Source organism: Callorhinchus milii, unplaced genomic scaffold (genome assembly GCF_018977255.1).
Source record: "Callorhinchus milii isolate IMCB2004 unplaced genomic scaffold, IMCB_Cmil_1.0 Scaffold15, whole genome shotgun sequence".
In the NCBI taxonomy this organism is placed as follows: domain Eukaryota; kingdom Metazoa; phylum Chordata; class Chondrichthyes; order Chimaeriformes; family Callorhinchidae; genus Callorhinchus; species Callorhinchus milii.
In genome coordinates, this window is record NW_024704756.1 from 10692360 (window position 1) to 10710754 (window position 18395).

Here is an 18395-nt window from a genome sequence, read left to right on the forward strand (position 1 = left end):
GAGAACTGTAAAGCCTAGAAATGAAAAGTAAAATCCCCCCAAAATACTGCAGATGCAGAACAGGTTAATGCTTTAATAGAGAAAGCTCTAAACTAAGACTGGTTATAGTCTGGGGTCTGACCCTCCTAACAATAACTGGAGAAGTTCCTTTTATAGGAATGCAAACTCAAAACAGCACAGTTATTCCAGTTCTGATGAAGGGTCCCATCAAAACCCATCACCCACCCAGGAAGCCAATATAATGAAAGAGAAGTATTTGAAGTGATGGATACTATTGTATTCGTTCTCCATTCATCTTAGTTTATGCATGTTAAGACATTATTGTAATAGTTGTGAATTTCTGCTTGAATTCCCTGCACTTGCCTAATTCCATGTGGCAATATATCTAGTGTAGGAATTAAGCACCACTGACTTACAGAGAGCTGTGAAGTTAAAAATCACTTAAAAATATATGCTTTGTGTAAAATTTGTCTCGTTTTGCTTTTTACTTTTCATTTTCCAATGTTGAACAAAGTTACAATCCAATAGGAAAACATTTATTTTCTTGAGCTTAATTGTAAGACATGTGCATGCAAGGAACACTTTACTTTGAGGTAGTCCTTAAAAAAAATAACAGTGAAGCTGTGATGTTCTGCTGTACCAGTCTGGTATGTGTACTGCTGATGCCTGTACCCATTTCTCTAACCCTCACGCTTTGCTGACCTTGTCCACTGTCAGGTTGACTCCCCTTTTCACCAATCTGCTGTCTTATAGGCATTCTGTGCCAGTCGGGTTTTGGATAGTTGAGATGCCACTGTGTGCACACAGAGAAGGGACAGTTTTAACCACATTTGTACTTGCTATAAATGTATTTCCTGCTGTGCAGGAATTCGATTAAAACATTTTCAAGATCAGATCAAAATGATGAGGATTATTTTCCAGTAATAAGCTACCAATATTTGTTTCAGGCACTATACACATAGAGCAAATCTGCTTGATCTGCGGGGAGCATTCTAAAGCAGATTAATTGTAGCATTTTAAATAACTGAGCAAGAAGCATTTTTACTGAGAAGGATATAGAGCCTAAGACATCAATAGCCCCCTCTCTCTACTTGTCCAATACTTGATTTACATTTTTGTAATCAATTTTCTTTTAAAAATCCTGTTAGACGTCTAGAAAACCTTCCCAATGACAATACTCATTTGTTTTCCGCAGCCCTTGTGTAAAATGATGATCCAATAACATACCACTACAATTTTTAACATAAACAGCTATCTATGAAATACTTTGCAAAGGCATAGGTTGGAGAAAAATTGCTGTGCTATTCTGCGTGGGTCAAATTCCAAATCAGAAACTTGATTGTCGATTTCAAAACCATTTTTCTTTCTGAACGTTAACCTCTGCCAAAGTTCTATTACTTTAGGCCTTTGTAGAATTCCAACTTTTTTCTTAAGTTATGAAGAGAGTGCGGATATTAAAGTGGATGAAATGTTTTCCTTTTTGTACGTATGTTGAGACTTTGCAGACCCAACAGAATTGCTGAAGGCAGTTGTGAAGTAGACTTAGTACCATAGATGTGGTCTTGGAGATTTTGTTGGTTTATGTAAATCAAGACATTTTAACCACATCCTGTCAGTTTTTCACATGTCTACAATGTTTAGCTGATGTGGTAATTAGTGTTTTGCAGAGTAAAAACAGCATTAACTGTGCGGGTGTGTAATGAACTTTATGTGACTAATGTATCTGCAGCAACTTTATTTGCACTGACTGCNAAAAAAATTGTGTAAATATTCTGTGATTGATGTGGCGCATGGTACGAGAAATAAAATCATGCGTTTGTTTAAAAAAAGATATGCAGTGAAGTCATTGTACTTGCTTTTTTTCAGGATTTACTGTTTTTTGTTTAAAAGTTTCGACAATGGCCACTTAGGTAGAATACCAGAGGGCAATTGGCACCCACTGAACCACATTTCAGCCTCGTCTTGTCGAAGATCAGACAAGATCTCATGTGTGCTAATCAGATAGGAGTATTGGAAAACATTTGGAATGTTGCAACTGACATTTTAATCTTTCTCAAGAGATGTGTGTGCCTGAATACTTTCACCCACTGCATTCCTTGGCAGATTGAATACAGATTTCCACACAAACATCTTTAGAGATCTGGCGTACTACATATGTAAGACTAGGAGTCGCTCTTTCCGTTACCGTACGGTTTAATTTCAATAACCAGAACTGTGTTGATGTGTTGGTTGTGAAAGAAAAAGCAGTTTGTTGATCATTACATGGAGCAGAAGCTTATTCCACTCTTGTCATTGCAGCTCTCATACACACTAACAGTATTCAGACCCATTGAAAGACACTTGAAGAGCAGAGTTGTCGATACAAAATGGTTTGGAAACCAGTTTAAGATTCATGTAACCCAGTGTGTTATGGTTGTTCTTCAAAAAAAGAACTCATCTTTAATTTTAACTACTGATGAATATCTAGAGTACTCACAATGTGAAATTAAAACAATGATGTCTGCTTCTAACTGAAGGGCAACAGTTTCCAATTAGGCTAATTTAGGTAACGGACAAATATTTGTCTGCTTGTCCTTTTTGGTTTCCATGACACCAAATTTAACACAGGAAATGTTATTCAGCAGTTCTTAGTACTCAGTAACCAGGCTTAAATTTTTTTGTATGAAAGTTGATGAATATTTTCCTGGTAGAAAGGAATGTACTGCCATTCCAGAAATTTACATTGGATAACATTTTCTTAAAAAAATAAGTACTTGCTTTGACTTCTTGAAGGTTCAGCTTATTTATTCCCTTAGTTTAAATAATAAGACATGACATTTAACACTTAGAATTGTCCATCCAATCAGGTTCTTTACTGTTTCTGTCATAAACAGCATGAAAGCATGACTGTTTTCTGTGCTGATAACTATAAGTATTTTCTCATATCCTGTAGGGGACGGACAGACCCAAGCAGGCAACAGAAGCTGAACCAGAGGATTGCTACTGTTCTGTGAGTGTTTTGAATTCTTTCCCTACGTTCTGATCACATTTCTGACAGTTTTGGGAAAAATCTACCCAGTTATAAGTGAATCAGGTTACAGATAAAGGAGCTGATGAGGTGCAAATCTTCAGCAAAATAAATTTAGTTGGATTGGCTCCATAATTCTGGTTAGAATTATGTCCTTGTCCACTTCATATATAAGAGAATATCTAACTTTCTGTACAAAAGGCTTAAATCTTTATTAAAGTCAAAGAATTAAGTTTGGTAGCATTCAGAAATATCCATGCTTTATATTAAATTACATCAAATATTGATGTCATTCCTCGCTTCAGATTGTAGATTGTTTATGCGAAGTAAGTACAAAATAAGAGGATTGTAGTGTCACTTTGGCTCAGTTGGTAGCACTCTCACCTCTGGAACAAATGATTTTGAGTTCAAGCACTAGATTGGGATTTGAGCTGCTCATCCAGACAGACAGACTGGGGGGGTGGGAGGGGAGCGTGTGGTGCTGCATTGTGTTGGAGCTGCCATCTCCTCAGAAGAATTATTATTAAGCCAAGATTCTGTCTGCTATTTTTCAAGTGGACATTAAAGACCCCATAAAGTCAAATGAGAAGGGAGTTTCTCTCAGTGTTCTGGTGACCATAAATTGATCATTATTGGCTACTTCATAGCTTTTTTTTAGGCACTTCATGGTGCAAATAGATGCCACTTTTGCCTACAAAAATAGTCACTACACTTGACATTACTTGTGAAGCGCATTGAGATATTTCAATGTGAATAGCAGATCTAAAAATATAAGTTCTTTCTATCTACATTACTTAAAAAATCTCAAATGAAAAACAATTTTAACCCTGCAGCTTACTACTTTACTGATGAAATACCTCGGCATGTGGGATATCGAATTGAATGCATTTCAACTGATTTTAAAATGGAATTGCTGATTTTTGCTGAAACAGGGCAGGTGTTTTTTTTATTTAAAAAAAACTAAATTTGTACACAGGGTCGACGTGAGGTTAATTGATTCCTTATCATTCAAACCTCTGAGGCGAAACGTCGGGATAATGAGCACACATATGCCTGAATTGAATCCCTCTCTATTGTCTTGTGTTTCTGGTCAATAATATGCCCTGGCACAGCTTATTTTTTCCTTCCATTTATTTTATCTTTACTTTCTCCAGGTTTTATATGTTCTGTTCATAGCTTTTTCCCATTGATGTTCAATGATGTTAGTTTGATCTCTAGAAAACGAATAGAGAAGCATTACAGAAAGTGATTATCATATTCCATTTGTGTGACATTCTCTTTGAAGGATCCCTGATAAGGTCTGAATAATTGTGTTTATGGGATTCAAATTTAATGTGGGTGAAACCAGCTTGATCATTGTTTTTAGGAGCAGTCTTTAAAACACCATAGTTTAATGCTTTAAAATTTCTCTCTCAAAGGCTCTCGTTATTGGAAAAACATTTTGGCAAAGATGAGACAAAGGATCAAAGGTTTCATTTTTCCAGTTCAGAGTGCACAGATAATTGCAAAGTAAATTAATGTTGCCTTTCATATCCGACACAAACAAGGTAACCATGGAGAAAGAGCTCATGTGGTGAAGCGCAAAAGTAGCACAAGGAAGTTAGTTCTATAACTGGTAATTTGAAATACAAACCGTGCAATACAACTTGCATTTATATAACGCCGTTCATGCCAGTAGGGTCTTGGAGTGCTTAATACCAGCCCGTGATCCACTCACGCGTGAAAAAATGGACAGCAACTCTGAATGCTGATAACAGCACAGACTGCCTGGCTCATTCGCAGGACCTGGAAGGACAAATCAGTCACTGGGGGCAGGGAGTCATCCCACTCAGTTCCTGTTAACCTTGCAAGCAAAAACACTAACGGGTAGGGTGGTCCTAGCTGACGAGCAGTGGGATAGCTTGCCAGGCAGCGACATCAATGGCAAGCTAGATGGTTTTATCTGGTTAGACAGCAGTTACCCCAACGTACACTCTGGGATCCCAAAACCCTGGCTCTTGACAACCTGCGCCTAATATTTTCTGGAATTATATAAGCAGGATGCCCTTTAAACCAGGGATAGGATCCGCTGAAGGAATTGCCTCCTCCGCGCCCCCCCCACACCCCCCCAGCACTTCAAAGCTCTGGATCAACTTGTGATGGGGACAGTTGGGTGGGGGCTGAAGCCAAAGCCAAAACCCACCAAAACACTCTTCAGAAACCCGGGACAAATAATGGAGTGGATTGGAAGGTACTTTTAAAGGTGGAACCTAAAACCTTGTTCAGTGTACAGCTTGCATCTTGCAGCAAGAGCAATGTCAGCCAACTCTGACCTCACGTATGGGCAGGGGTCCCACCCAGTACACAGTGTGATTGTGTGCAGAGGGTGGTGTAAGCACACAGCATAAGTGCACGTCGTACATCTAAGTGCATGCCTACCAGCCTGTGTCGCTCACACCTTGTCACACTGGGTGCTGAGGTTAAAATCTGCACCTGTGCTTCCTACTCTGTGACATTGGCCAGAAGGATTTATACACTATTTAAAAACATTGAGATTAAAAATTTAAATTTAACTCAAACTAAAAAGTATAGATCAGTAAAGGTTTACCGACCAAAGAAAATCCAACAGTGGAAGTTTGAAGCCCCCACCTTATATAACCCAAGTTTAGCAACAAATCAATGTTTTAAATATTCTATTTACCAGTTCCCAAACAGAGCTCCAAACCATTTACAACATTGCACAGGGGGCTTAAACGTTCTGTATAACAGATCGCCGCTGTTACCGATCCTAAAAACTACAATATTTTCAATTAAGAATGTTGTCACTTATTAAACGTATGTGATGGACGAACGTTCCCTATGATTTGGAGTCCTGTAGTTCAGTGGTTAGAGCTCTCGCCTTGCAAGAGAGAGACCTGGGTTCAATTCCCGGCAGGGTGTAACGTTGGGCAAGTTTCCTCACTCTGGACCTCTATCCCGCAATTCCTCCTCCTCACCCCCTCTCTTGCCTCCTTCAAGTCCCGTCTGAAGACCTTTCTCTTCGATCATGCCTTCGGCCACCCTCCCACCCCCACCCCCTGCCCTCTTCCCCTTCTGACCCCAACTCCCAGCTCGGGTCGAAAACCCCTAATTATCCAGCACCCTGGAATGTCTTTCTGAGGTGAAGGGCACTATACAAGTGCAATTTGTTGTTGTTGTTGTTGTTACTCCACAAGCCTCTGTTTACTTAGCAGTAAGTAGGAACCCGGTTGTTAGTCGATTGGTGGATCACTTCTCCGTCGGTAATAATTCCTTCAAAAAAAAATTGCTCACTCAATCCACGACTGTTTGTGGGACACTGCTGTGCGTTTTGCCCACAAAATATGCAGTTATTCACTTTACAGTGTATTCTGTGAAGCGCTTTGAGACGTCTCGAAGACGTGATAAGGCGCCAAGGATTATTATTATTATTTCTATTATTTGTCGTTGTAAAGAATTATCCTTGTTTGCTCCACATCAACACTCCGGCGGTTCAAACATTAAACCGACTCATAGATAAAGATTGCTAATCCGCTCCGTGTCCTGGCAGAGAGAACGTATTTGAGTCAGTTTTGGACTCTGTTAAGAGTGCACTGAACATGATACTGCGCAATGTTGGCACAGGAAATTGAAGTTATGGAGTTACCATAACAAGATGCCTGTAAAGAACAGTTATCAGTTTCTATTTTTAATCTGTGATTAAACTGTAGCATCTATGAAGGTGATTTTTCATGTGGATAAAAGTCATACTGTGGAAATGCTCACAATGCACTAAAGTTAGAACGTTGATCTATGTCGTGAACAGAACAGCTGTAACCTAATTTCACTTCTGGTGACAGTCTGCCCTGTGGGGTTGTGATACATGAGCCCCCCCTGTAAAAGGGATCAAATTCTTCAGCATATCATAACTGCGCTTAGCTCCACTTCCAGTTGTGCAAGGCTGCAGGGACTATCCACAGCTCCCAAAATAAATACTATAGGTATCTGGGAAATAACCACGTACAAGCCTCCCTTCCCCCATTCAGTAGGTGGCGTAATTTAGACAATATCCCCCTTTTTTAGCAAAAAAAACCCTTTGCCTCTCTCCAGTTTTGCTGGGAAAATACAGATGTGTATCAGCAAACTTACCAATGTCCGTTTTTGATTGTCCTGAACTATATCAATACTGTTTTTGGTCCTAGAGGGAACCAGGGGTAAGGCACAGCACTTGAAACTTCAAGTTGAAGGTAATTGGGCAGTTCCAGAGAGGCTGCTGGTCAGGTTTTTTGAGAAAGGAACGAAGGATTGGGAATGAATTTCTTTGAAATACAGTATTTTTAAAAAAAACGAGTAGAGTTAAGAATTTAATGAAGCTGATTTAATGTACAGTGGATTCTAAGTGTGAGCCACGCTTCCGGGTAATATGGATATTTCTGTCAGGAGTGATTTACAAAAAGAGTGAAAAATTAATCAACGTTCTTGAGAATTTAACCAATTTACCAGAATAAATCTAATTGTGGTGCTCGCAACAAACTAGTCTAGAGAAAATGGGAAAAAAAATGGCTTTGCGTGTATGTAGAATGAATAAGTGAGAAAAGTGTCTCTTCCCACCTCTCAGCCTGTGGAAAATTGCGACTGTTGAATGGAATGCACTTTACTTTATGTTGTACAATTTCGCACTCTTGTTTCGAATGTTGATTTACCAGCTGGTGTTAATGTGAATCCCTACTAAGAAAATACTAAGCAAACAGATCCCTGCTCTATATTATATTGATAGTGTACGTAGTGTATTTTGGGGGGAATTAAGACCATAAGGGTTTTCACACTAACTGTTTGTCCTGGGGTGAATGTCCCCTGTACAAAATGCACGTGAACACAGAAGAAACGTGCGTCTCTTTTAAGAACAGATCATTCACATTAATGCACAGAGCAATTGAAGAAAGATAATAATTTTGCTCACCAGTGCTGTTCACAGACGATTTTTTATTTGCAAGATTAAAAGATAAACAGATCTCCCTGCATAAAAGTCATGCCATCCAATCTACGGATCTACTGCCTAGTTATCTATTAACGCGTGAAAGGTCATTTCCATTGACTTATTTCTGGCATGTTATTTCAGCTGTTGCTGTTCTCAAAAGCCTTTTTATCGGTCGGCCCATATTCAAAACAGCCTTAAACCAAAGGTTATATCTGATATTGGTAGTTAATGTCAGCTGGGGTTCAATTACAACAAGATAAGTTCTATTTGTTTTACTCTACAACACATTTCAAATGTGCATTCATTGAATCAAGTCGAAGCAACTAGCAGTTTCTATTTTGAGTTATTGTTCTGTGAAATAGTAGCTTCACTTCTACTGAAAAGTGAGGAGCTTTTACTATATATTCTTGAGTTAACAGAAGTGGTGTGAGACCTTTATTTGGTTCAAAACATGAACATAGGAATAAAATGTAACGAGAGAAGATCTAACTTCAGAGCTCCATGCGCAGATTTCCCCCCTCTTTATTTCAGTGATTTAACATTCTTGTTTAAAACCAACTGCTCCACTTTATGCACATTTTTCTTTAGCTCATTTGATCTTTGTAGCTGCCGGGGTTAATCTAGCCTGTGCAGTAAATTTCCTTTTTTAGAATTACAGCATTGCCGTGTTTCTGATAGGTGGGATTTCATCCACAAAAATTGGACCTCCTCACAATGCTAGAAATGTGAATTGCCGTTAAAGTTTTTGTTGGAAAATTATACTCACTCTTTCACTATTACCAAAATAGGCTAAGTTCAGCAAGTTTCCAGTGTAGTGCATTTTTACTGCAAACTCCTTGGGTTCTCTCACCTCTGAGTTCCCTCATTAGAAATCTTTTATTCAATGACTGTTAGAATTTGCCAGAGGGATGTTGTGTAGGATTAACACTAATGTTGTCTAAACCAAATGCTTTCTAAACCAAATCAATCCAATGAAAATGACAGACTAAATGAGGATTTATTCTGCAGTTTTTTTTAAGATTTCAAATTAAACCAGAAAAGACATAAACTAGAAACAAAATTCCTTTAAACTTAGGAGCAAATAAATCAAAATAGTTACAGTCAAAGTCAACCTGTGTTGAGTAATGGATCAGTTATACTACAGATAAAGTAGTGGCCATAACACACTTTGAGAATTTAACTTTCAACAACTACACAACTTGGGTGTTGGTTGGAGGTGGTGATTATAAATTGAGGTCAAACATAATGAGCAACATAGGCTAAAGGAGATTCCAATGTCTGTGATTCTTTCACCAGCTGTTATGTTACTGTTAGTGTAGTTGTTTCTTAAAACGGCACTGAGGAAAACAAGGTGTTTTTCTAAAACAATATTTACTTTCTTAGGTGTCAAATACATATAATAATAATAATAATCCTTGCATTTGATATAGCTCTTATCACTTCTTCAAGACGTCTCACAGCGCTTCACAGAATATACTGTAAAGTGTAGTGACTGTATTTTGTGAGCGAAACCTGGAAGCCAGTTGCACATGCAATTAGTATGCAGCTAATCCAAGCCTACTATTCAGGTGACATTCCCGATGTAAGGAAATTGTATTCCATGCATTTATTGGCAACTTTATCAGGAATCCGCTTTATTAGAAATATCTTTAGGCAGTACAGTGCAGTCCAATTTGGGATCAGCATCTCTTAACTGTAGTCAGCAATGCTACGTAATGGAGTGCTACATCTGTAGCATTTACATTATTGCACATCGATTCCTGGGCCTCTTATATAGAGATTGGAGGCTTCTGCATATCACACATTGAGCTATAACATCCCCTTCATCTTTACAACTATGGTTTGTGGGATTTGGCAGTTGCCGTTGATAAAACCCCACAGTTTCCTTCTGTGCTGTTTAGTTTCTCAAATGCACTTTGTAAACGGATTTTGTCAACCTCTCAATGCAAGGCTAAGTGGTTCACACTAACTCCTTGTGATTGATTACTTAAACATTACAACCCTCAGGCAATGAAGGTTGTGAAGAGAAAACTTCCCCATGTTGTCAAATCTGGCTGTGCGGATGCCTGATTCTGAACCCGAAGATCTTCACCAGAGGAAAATCCCCTCAAATGTATTTCCTGGAACTAATTCTGGCGGGTTTCGATGTCTGTTGTGGCTCTGCTGCTCTGTACACTTAGTTACTGTTGCCTTTACATTGGTAACGTTTCAAGTTACAAAGAATGCAACAGGACAAAATGGATGGTCTCATGCATATTTCAAACATTACATATGTTTCCTAGAATTGGGTCCAGATTTGAAACGATTTACACCCTGTGAAAAAAAAAATGTTTTTGTATCTACAATGAGCAATTCATTCTTTCAGAATCAACTGAAAAATAGTTGCAGCTTCGACACAAGCACTTCTATACTGGAATGGATTTATAGGTTCCTCATGCTACATATTTTATTGGTAATGTACCAACAATCCTCCAGACAAAATTGGTCATTCAATTCATGCCTGTTTGAAGGACATTGCTGTGATCAAACACACAGCCATTAATTATACTGGACAGTGAAGCACTATAACACGTTTCGATGTTATAGGTGCCGCATCAAAAGGAAAGATTATTAGACTGGTCAAATTTGGAGGCCTGTAAGTAGCATCTGGGCAGGTGTGTTGAGTTTGACTGCCTATTTCATTCCAGTTATTGTGCTGTCATCTTCCTTCATCTGAAGAGCAGAGGGAGAGTAATGTTAGACACAAACTGCATCTAAACTCAGCATTTGTTAAAAGCCAAAGTGCTGTCTATTTCTTGTACGTCTTCAATTTGTCAAAGTCACTATGATTAAAAGCTAAGAGGTTTGTAAATGGTACTTTCTATGAAGTAAGTCATCTTATTAGAAAGTCTTGCCAGAGAACTTGTACAACTTAAACTTGCGCAGGCTGTTTTTCAATCGTTCTTTATTGTACTTCAATGTTGAATAATTATAGATGCTGTCTTCAATTTTTTAAAATTGTTCTGCTGTAAAATAAATCAAAAGGAGTGATGGTAATGTTTGTACGAATATTTTAAATTATTTCCATTTGTTCCATTTGTAATTGTAGAAAGTGTCATAATCCTGTTTTTTACTGAGTGATGCTATTTTCAATTTATAGTATTTACTTTTAAAATGTTCTTCCAGGAAAGACACATTTAAACTTGATCTGCATCATTGATGCATGTTATATAGTCTGTTTAAGGGACCTATTAAAATTCTAGTTTTATTTTAATTGAATTGAGTTTTATCATCTTGCTGTTTTTTCCCCTTAAACATTTACAATGTTTGTAACAATTATTTTAAATTGGTTCCATTTGTTCCATTTGTAATTGTAGAAAGTGTCACCATCCTGCATTTTATTGAGTGATGCTATTGAGGGAGCAAGGCAGAGGGATTGGATCTCTCTCCTTCAAACCCTCCGCCTTGCCGCTCCCTCCCCATCTTCAAACCCCGCCTAAAAACCTTCCTTTTTTAGATTGTGCTTACGGTCCCCTACCCCCTCCCTCTCTCCCTGGCTCAGCAACAGACTCAGCCACTGTCAAGCACTCTGGGACCCTAAAGGCACAAAATAAAGTTATTGTTGCACAATGGATCACTTCCAGGTTTTATCTGGGAGGGCAGACGGAAGTCACAATTGGGCAGTAGAAAGTGAGCTTCCACAGAGAGGGAGATCTCAACTTGCAGGATTTCACCTTAACACTTCAAGCACAAATAGAATTGGCATTGAGTGATATGATACAGGTTTGGATCTGCTATCCTATCAAGTCCCTGAACTCAAAGGACTGATGCTTCAACACAACAACTTACATTTATACAGTGCCCTTCAAGCCAGGTGGTATGTTGGAGTGTTTTCTTCTAGAGAGGGAAGGCAGTCAGAGGGGAGGTTTTCTGGGCTTGCCATCACATTTAGCTCCCTGTGACACGTTCCAACCAGTCTTATCACAAGTCTGTTTGGGACATGAAACTTCAAAAGAAATGTGCTCGATATTGCAATCACAATCAGTTCCTTTCAGTATTAGTTCAAAAACCATAATGGATCTTTAAAGGACAATTTGAAATCTGGTCTGGTATTATGAAATGTAATTAGCCAATCCTTTCTTTTTAAATGTGAATATATTTCTGTGAATTTTAGGACTAAATATCCAGTTGTAAGTTTTGATTACCCCACAGTTCCCTCTCTTGGTAAGACATCATTTTGACTCCATTTAATAGTTAACTAATCGAATCCTGCATGGCTTCATTCGGGACAAGCATAACCGTGGCCAGAGTTATCATGTGTAGGAATGTTTAAATGCTGAGCTAAATGATTCTTCCAGAATTAGATGTTAAATTTTTTTTGGTGTTTGGAGAAAGATGAGCAACTACTCTTCTTTTCCAGTGATCAACAATGGAAAGAATTTGTTGGTTTGACAGCTGTTTGGCAATACCAGCAGATTATTTACATATGAGACAGAACACAAAATACTTCCAAGAAACAAACATTTTTTGTGATGTTAAAGTGACATGTAATAATAATAATAATAATAATAATCCTTGCATTTGATATAGCGTTTTTCACGTCGGGAGGACGTCCCAAAGCGCTTCACAGAACACACTGTAAAGTGAATTGACTGTATATTTGTGGGCGAACATGGCAGCCAATTGCGCACAGCAATGACCCACAAACAGTCGTAGATTGAAAATGACCAATTTATTATTATTTTTGTAATATGTAGGTCAATAGAGAAGAAAACCTTCATGTTAATGTTAGGTGGTTCTCATGTACAGCGTTCACAATTAACAGGATTACTAATAATTTTTTGACAAAGACTAGCGAACATATGCCAAACGACTGTGACTGATTACAGCCTGAAACAACATCTTGATCACTGGACAGCTGATTTTAATTTTGAATTTGCTCAGACTTCATATGTTAATTTTTTTCCCCAAGAGGTTTCAGTTGTGAAATATTTCACAAAGGTTCAGTTCTTTGAACAAAACTTCTGAAACTTGTTCTGTCCAAATAACACCCTGTTGAAAACATCAAAATGAGGAACAAATAGTTGCAATATAATCTTTTATTCTAGTTTTTACTCAAAACTGAATTTTATAGAAATTGTAATTTCAGCTATTAGGGCATCAATCATTTTGTATTCCTCTCTGTGGAAACCTACAAAATATTTTGTTGACATGCTACTTGCAGTGACAGTCACTCTTTAGTTCCTAAAATAAATGCTGAACCACATTATTCCACTGTACCACAATAGCAATAGCCTTTTGTTGGGAGTATTTGCAACTCGTGTGCGTTGATAAAATGCTTCGGCTTGAAGCCTTGGCATTTAATCAACACAAACTATGGTGCCTTATACATTCCTGACAAACATAAATATTGTGCAATGAACAAGTCAGTGATGCCTGATAACTCAGTCTGGTTTAGAAATCCAGCAGCCAATAATGAGGTCACAGTGTAGAACTCAGGATGTGGTGCAAAAAACATCCTGTTTGTAAACAGAGTTCGAATGGGGGCATCAAATTTGTTAACAGAAACTACATCTGATATAACAGTATGAATATATATTTGTGAAGGTTAATATGTTGTTTCCCTGCTAGACTCGTGAAGGTAGGGTTTTTAGCTAATGGATTGTGCAATGAATGTGACTTGAGTTCTGCAGTAATCTATTGGGGATGGAGCTGTGTCTATGCGAGTGCAGATGTGCCTGTGGTTGCAACCTCAGGCAGAACACAGTACAGCTCAGCACAGCAGCCCTCAGCTCAGCAACTCAGAGGCTGTTCCTGGTTGCCATGTTATTTTGAACAAAAAATGAGAATAGACTCAAATTTAGATCATCTGAATTTATGAGCCTAAATACTGAATGAATTCTGAATGCTGATTCCTACCGGATCCTGGTAAATGAACCCTGATGATGTGAGGAGAGGAATTTTATTGATTGCATTTTCAACCTACTCCCGCGTTACAAAAGGGGTGACAAGTGTCTTTCGTAACAAGTGAAATAATTCCAAAATAGCTTAAGAGAGATGTGACATGCCCTGATTGATGCATACAGACAATAGAGATGTTGCATGTGGGTTCGGGCTGGGAGATGGGGGAAGAGTCACTGCAGCAAAGTGTCACTGATATTGTTACCCGCTCAGTTGAGATGGTAACTATATGACTGAAACTTTGCGGGTGATGGGACGAAAAATCATCGACGGGGCCCTCTCACACTGTGGGTTGCCTGCCAGCTTCCTTGGTCCCTGTTCTGCATAGCAACAATGCATATCTTCCTGAAACAGAAGAAAACAGATCTTAGTACATTTTACAAGGGAGCTCCCTGGACGATTAGGCTCACGGCTTTCAATCACATCTGCTCTGGTGGAGTCAGAGTGGCACTTCCAATATCCCTACACGTTTACATTCCCAGCGCAAAACAAATGCGCTCTGAAAGCCTGCTATTTTATTTGTGCCATGAATTGGTAAATAAAATAAAAGTCAGGAGGGATTCAGCGCACTAGGAGCTTTGTAACTCTAGAAAATTTGTGTCAGTGAGTGTGTTAGAGTGCGTGTGTGTGTTAGTGCATATGTGTGTGTGTTAGTGAGTGTGTGTGTGTGGAAGCAGGGGATTTGGAATTGGCATACTATATCTTTTGATAATCAAGGTACAATATCACCTTCAGTGAATAACTCATGAAACATTTGATTAATTTTTGCAATGACTTTTTTGTTCCATAGGCAGGAGGTCAGATCCTCCAAATTCCTGATATAATTTATGAAGTGCAGTTCCACCTCTATCACCTTGTCTTGTCCAGGATAAAATGGTGCCATAAATAAACACATTCCTAACAGACTTGCGGTGACTAGTTTCTTCCAGTTTATTTATAGAGTAAGTAACTTTAACGAGTGTTATAAAGTCAGTGTTTGTGTAGTTATGTAAAACTTGTAGATATTGCCACATACAAAAGTCTATGTGGCAATACCTACAAATTTGAGATTTAATGGTGACGGTTTCTTTGGAAACTAATAGTTAGGCTAAATTTCCAGTGTAAATTGAGTAAACTATTCCTAACTGGGATTTTGGGTGAGATTTCTCAAGCTGATCTGTACTTATGTCTAAACGTGGTTATCTATTGTTTCAGAAATTAAAATATATAGTGGGCAGAGTAGTTACAACTGCAAATAGCTATTGCAGAGAGGTTGTAAAATGCAGACAAAATTTAAAAAAAATGATTTTGCAATGTTTTGTTCCTATTATGTCTTCACTGTTCCAGCTTTTGCCTGGACATCATGCTTCCTCTTTCAGTTTTGAGGCATTGTGAGGAGATCAGCTGTAGATTGAAGATTGGAGATGTGATTAGTTGAGTTGCATCTGGGTGGAAGTGGTTCTGCTGGTTTTTCCTCCCAGTGGCATGGGATGTTTTGCATCTACAAATCAATTATATGATCTGATCAAATATATTGATTTGCTTGATATATGGTCATTTGTCCACGGATAGCTTGAAGATTCTGATTTTGAGATGCACAGTGTTCAGGAAATCCAAACTGATGGATAAAGTCTGATTGTAGCTTTTCGCCCTGCCAACGATGGCAGTGGGCCATCTTTAATAAAAATTTAATAAATGTAATAAAATTTAATTAAAAAATTAATACAAATTAAAATGTTTTAATTTTATTGTGACATTCAGCCTTGTATTTGATATAGTTGTCAAAATGTTTCAAAAAATGCTTCTTAGCATTTACTGTACAGTGTAGTGACTATATTTGTAGGTGAATGCAGCAGTCAATTTGAAGGCTAGCCTTCAATTTTATCTGGAGATTGTTGGACAGAACAATGGTAGAAATTCCCTTAGTCAAGATTTTTTTTCTGTCGCCTGAAAGATCAATATGAACCAAAGTGGTGTGAGAAAGCATATTGTCGCATCTACATCTGCATAGCGGATAACTAGTTCCCTCGATTATTGCCCATGTTTTTTACATCAATTAAGTATTTATACTTGTGTTGGCTGATATCAATAGGCAACTGGGAGGGGAATGCTGCCAAAATGAATTTGTGTAAATAAGAAAGAAGGAAAACAGTATCTTGTCTTAGGACAGAATACCAGGCCTTAATAGTCCTCAGCACAGTAGTAATTTACTTAGTTAAATTTACTTTAATCATTAACATGTGCACAGTCTGCCCCCCCCTCCCCCTTTTGCAGGAGCGTATGTCAACAGCCAATGGAAGTTTACTCCCTGTGGGAAGGAAATCTGGGGTTTGAGAGATTTTCCTAGTTTTACAGAACTTGAATTTCTTTTGTTTAGAACTTTACTCCCGACACCTTTTGGTAATTACTTTTTCTGGAATTATTTGGCTGATTCCTCAAATTCTTTTATATAAAGACAGAGCAGGTTACCACAAACAGCTGTTTTTGTTTTTAAATCTGTTTTTTGTCTCTTATCAATGTTTTTCGGAAACATTGATAAATTTCAGCCAAAGTAACTGCAAGGGTTAAAGCCACTTTAAGTCGAAAGAGAATCCATTTTCATCATTAGATTCAGTGACTAGCTCTAACAGGGCTTTACGATGAGATGTATATATTTAGTTTGTTGTAAGCAAATCCTAACCGATTAGAATGAACACTAAAAAGATTGGCAATGATATACAATCAAATTGCTTCCATGACCAGTCATCCATCCTTTTTATTTGTATTTGACTCCTCACCCTGTGAAGTAATGCAAGAAATATTTCACTGTTTGAAATGATAGCAGCAACCTCGGTCCAATCCCAATTCTTTTCTTGCTTGAATGCCTAAAATGGTAAGTGGGATTAAAGTTTTTATCATAAGGGGTGGTATTTTTTGTCCCCGATTACAGTATTAATAGCTAGCTTGGCAAGTGGGGGAAATTAGGTCACTTGCCACTTGCGCGTCTCTGAAGAAAGCTTGAGCACCTTCAAGTGGACAACATACTATTCTCTCGGTCTTAAAGAATGGCCTTTCACAAGTCTCCAGGTACATTTTTTCTAATTTATGTTTGCTTTAAGTCAGTGTTTTGTTAAACTACAAAATGATGCTTTATTTTACAGCTGCTGAGCTCGTCAGTGATCCAGGCATAAGTCAGATAAAGAACATGTGGTGGGAGTTATTGGTTGCATCAAAAATTATTGTTGATATCAAACCGAAAGAATTGCAGTAGCCCAAGTAAATGTAATAGATTGTCACAGGGTCTATTTAGAGACCATCATTCGCCCATTGTAAAGCTGAATGCAGAGTCCCAATGAGAGATGTTAAACTAAATATTTGCCAGCAGGTTAATGTTTAAATGCCCTGAAATTCTGAGCTTGCAATTGCAGGTATCTCTAATGTAAGGTTCAGTATTTGTGTAAACCAGCAAAGATGAAAGTTTCCAGACTACAGGGAAACAAACCCATGATTCCCATCTCCCTTTGTACATAACTTCATGATAACACCACCTATAATCTTAATTAGAGTAGTTGACCTTGGGTACATTCGTTACATTATGTTCTTGGATATTGGTATAGCATGCAGTGTGTTTGTCTCTTGATAATGTGAGGCTGGAGTGTACTTCACTCCCTGAAATATTGACAAAGTTTTTCTTTAACAGAAATTTATTTCTCTGATGTTCAAAAGCTAATGCTTTGGTCTGTAGTTTCAAGATTTATAATCTGGCAGGCACGTTCGAGGAGATTGTTAAAACGATCTACAGAGTGTTCTTACCTTGTTCTTCCTGACCCTCTATTGGGGCCAGCATTGTTGTGTTTCCAAGGCTAATGCAAAAACATGTGGCTTTGCTTCAGCTGAGCTTCCCTTTCACTGTCCATTGCTTTCGGTGAAGCAATGGGACATGAGGCTAAATGAAAATATGTCCCTTTCAGCAGCGAAGCTCAGAAACACTGAAGATGGAAGATTGATCAGAAAGCCAGCAAATACACCGGAATTTTTTTTAAAAAAAAGCTTTGAAATACAAGCACCATTTAAAAAAAATACACAAGAAGCATTTACTGCTTAAAAAAAAATTATGGATAAATTCATTCATTGTACAATATGGCAGGACTATTCTTAGACACTCCCTGATTTACCAAAAGCTTCAACACAAGCTCTCTCATACAATTCAAAACCCTTCTGAAGACCTAGTGCTTTGACTGCACCTTTGGTCACCACCTGCTAGCCCACCCCAACTTGGGCTCCCACTTCCCCTTTATAAAGCGCTTTGAGAAAGGCATCACTCTGGAACTCCATCCCACTGTCCCTTTGCCTCGCTTCCCCCTTGCCTCCTACAAGGCCGGTCTCAAGACTCTCCTCTTCAATCGTGCCTTCAGTCGCCTTCCCTTCTCTCTGCCTTCCCTCACCTCTACCCCACCCCTCCCCCATGCTTGGGCCCCGACACCTGACTTTCCAGCGCCTTGGGATGACCTCCCGACGTGAAAGGAGCTCCATAAA

General features: G+C 38.4%; 1 protein-coding gene across 2 annotated transcripts in view; it reads left to right on the plus strand.

The window, feature by feature from the left end:
- The window catches only part of fhl1a (four and a half LIM domains 1a), a 33322-nt gene that overhangs the window by 1897 nt on the left and 13030 nt on the right, over window positions 1-18395 (plus strand). Inside the window, exon 2 of one of the 2 annotated variants that reach the window (XM_007892690.2) lies at window positions 2933-2989. Coding sequence is in view for 1 of the 2 variants with exons in the window: in XM_007892688.2 (XP_007890879.1) it covers window positions 16925-16946 (22 nt within the window). In the remaining variant the exon portion in view is untranslated. Of the gene's footprint in view, window positions 1-2932; window positions 2990-16796; window positions 16947-18395 lie in introns of those variants that run through there. The other variant, XM_007892688.2, reaches the window with a different exon arrangement.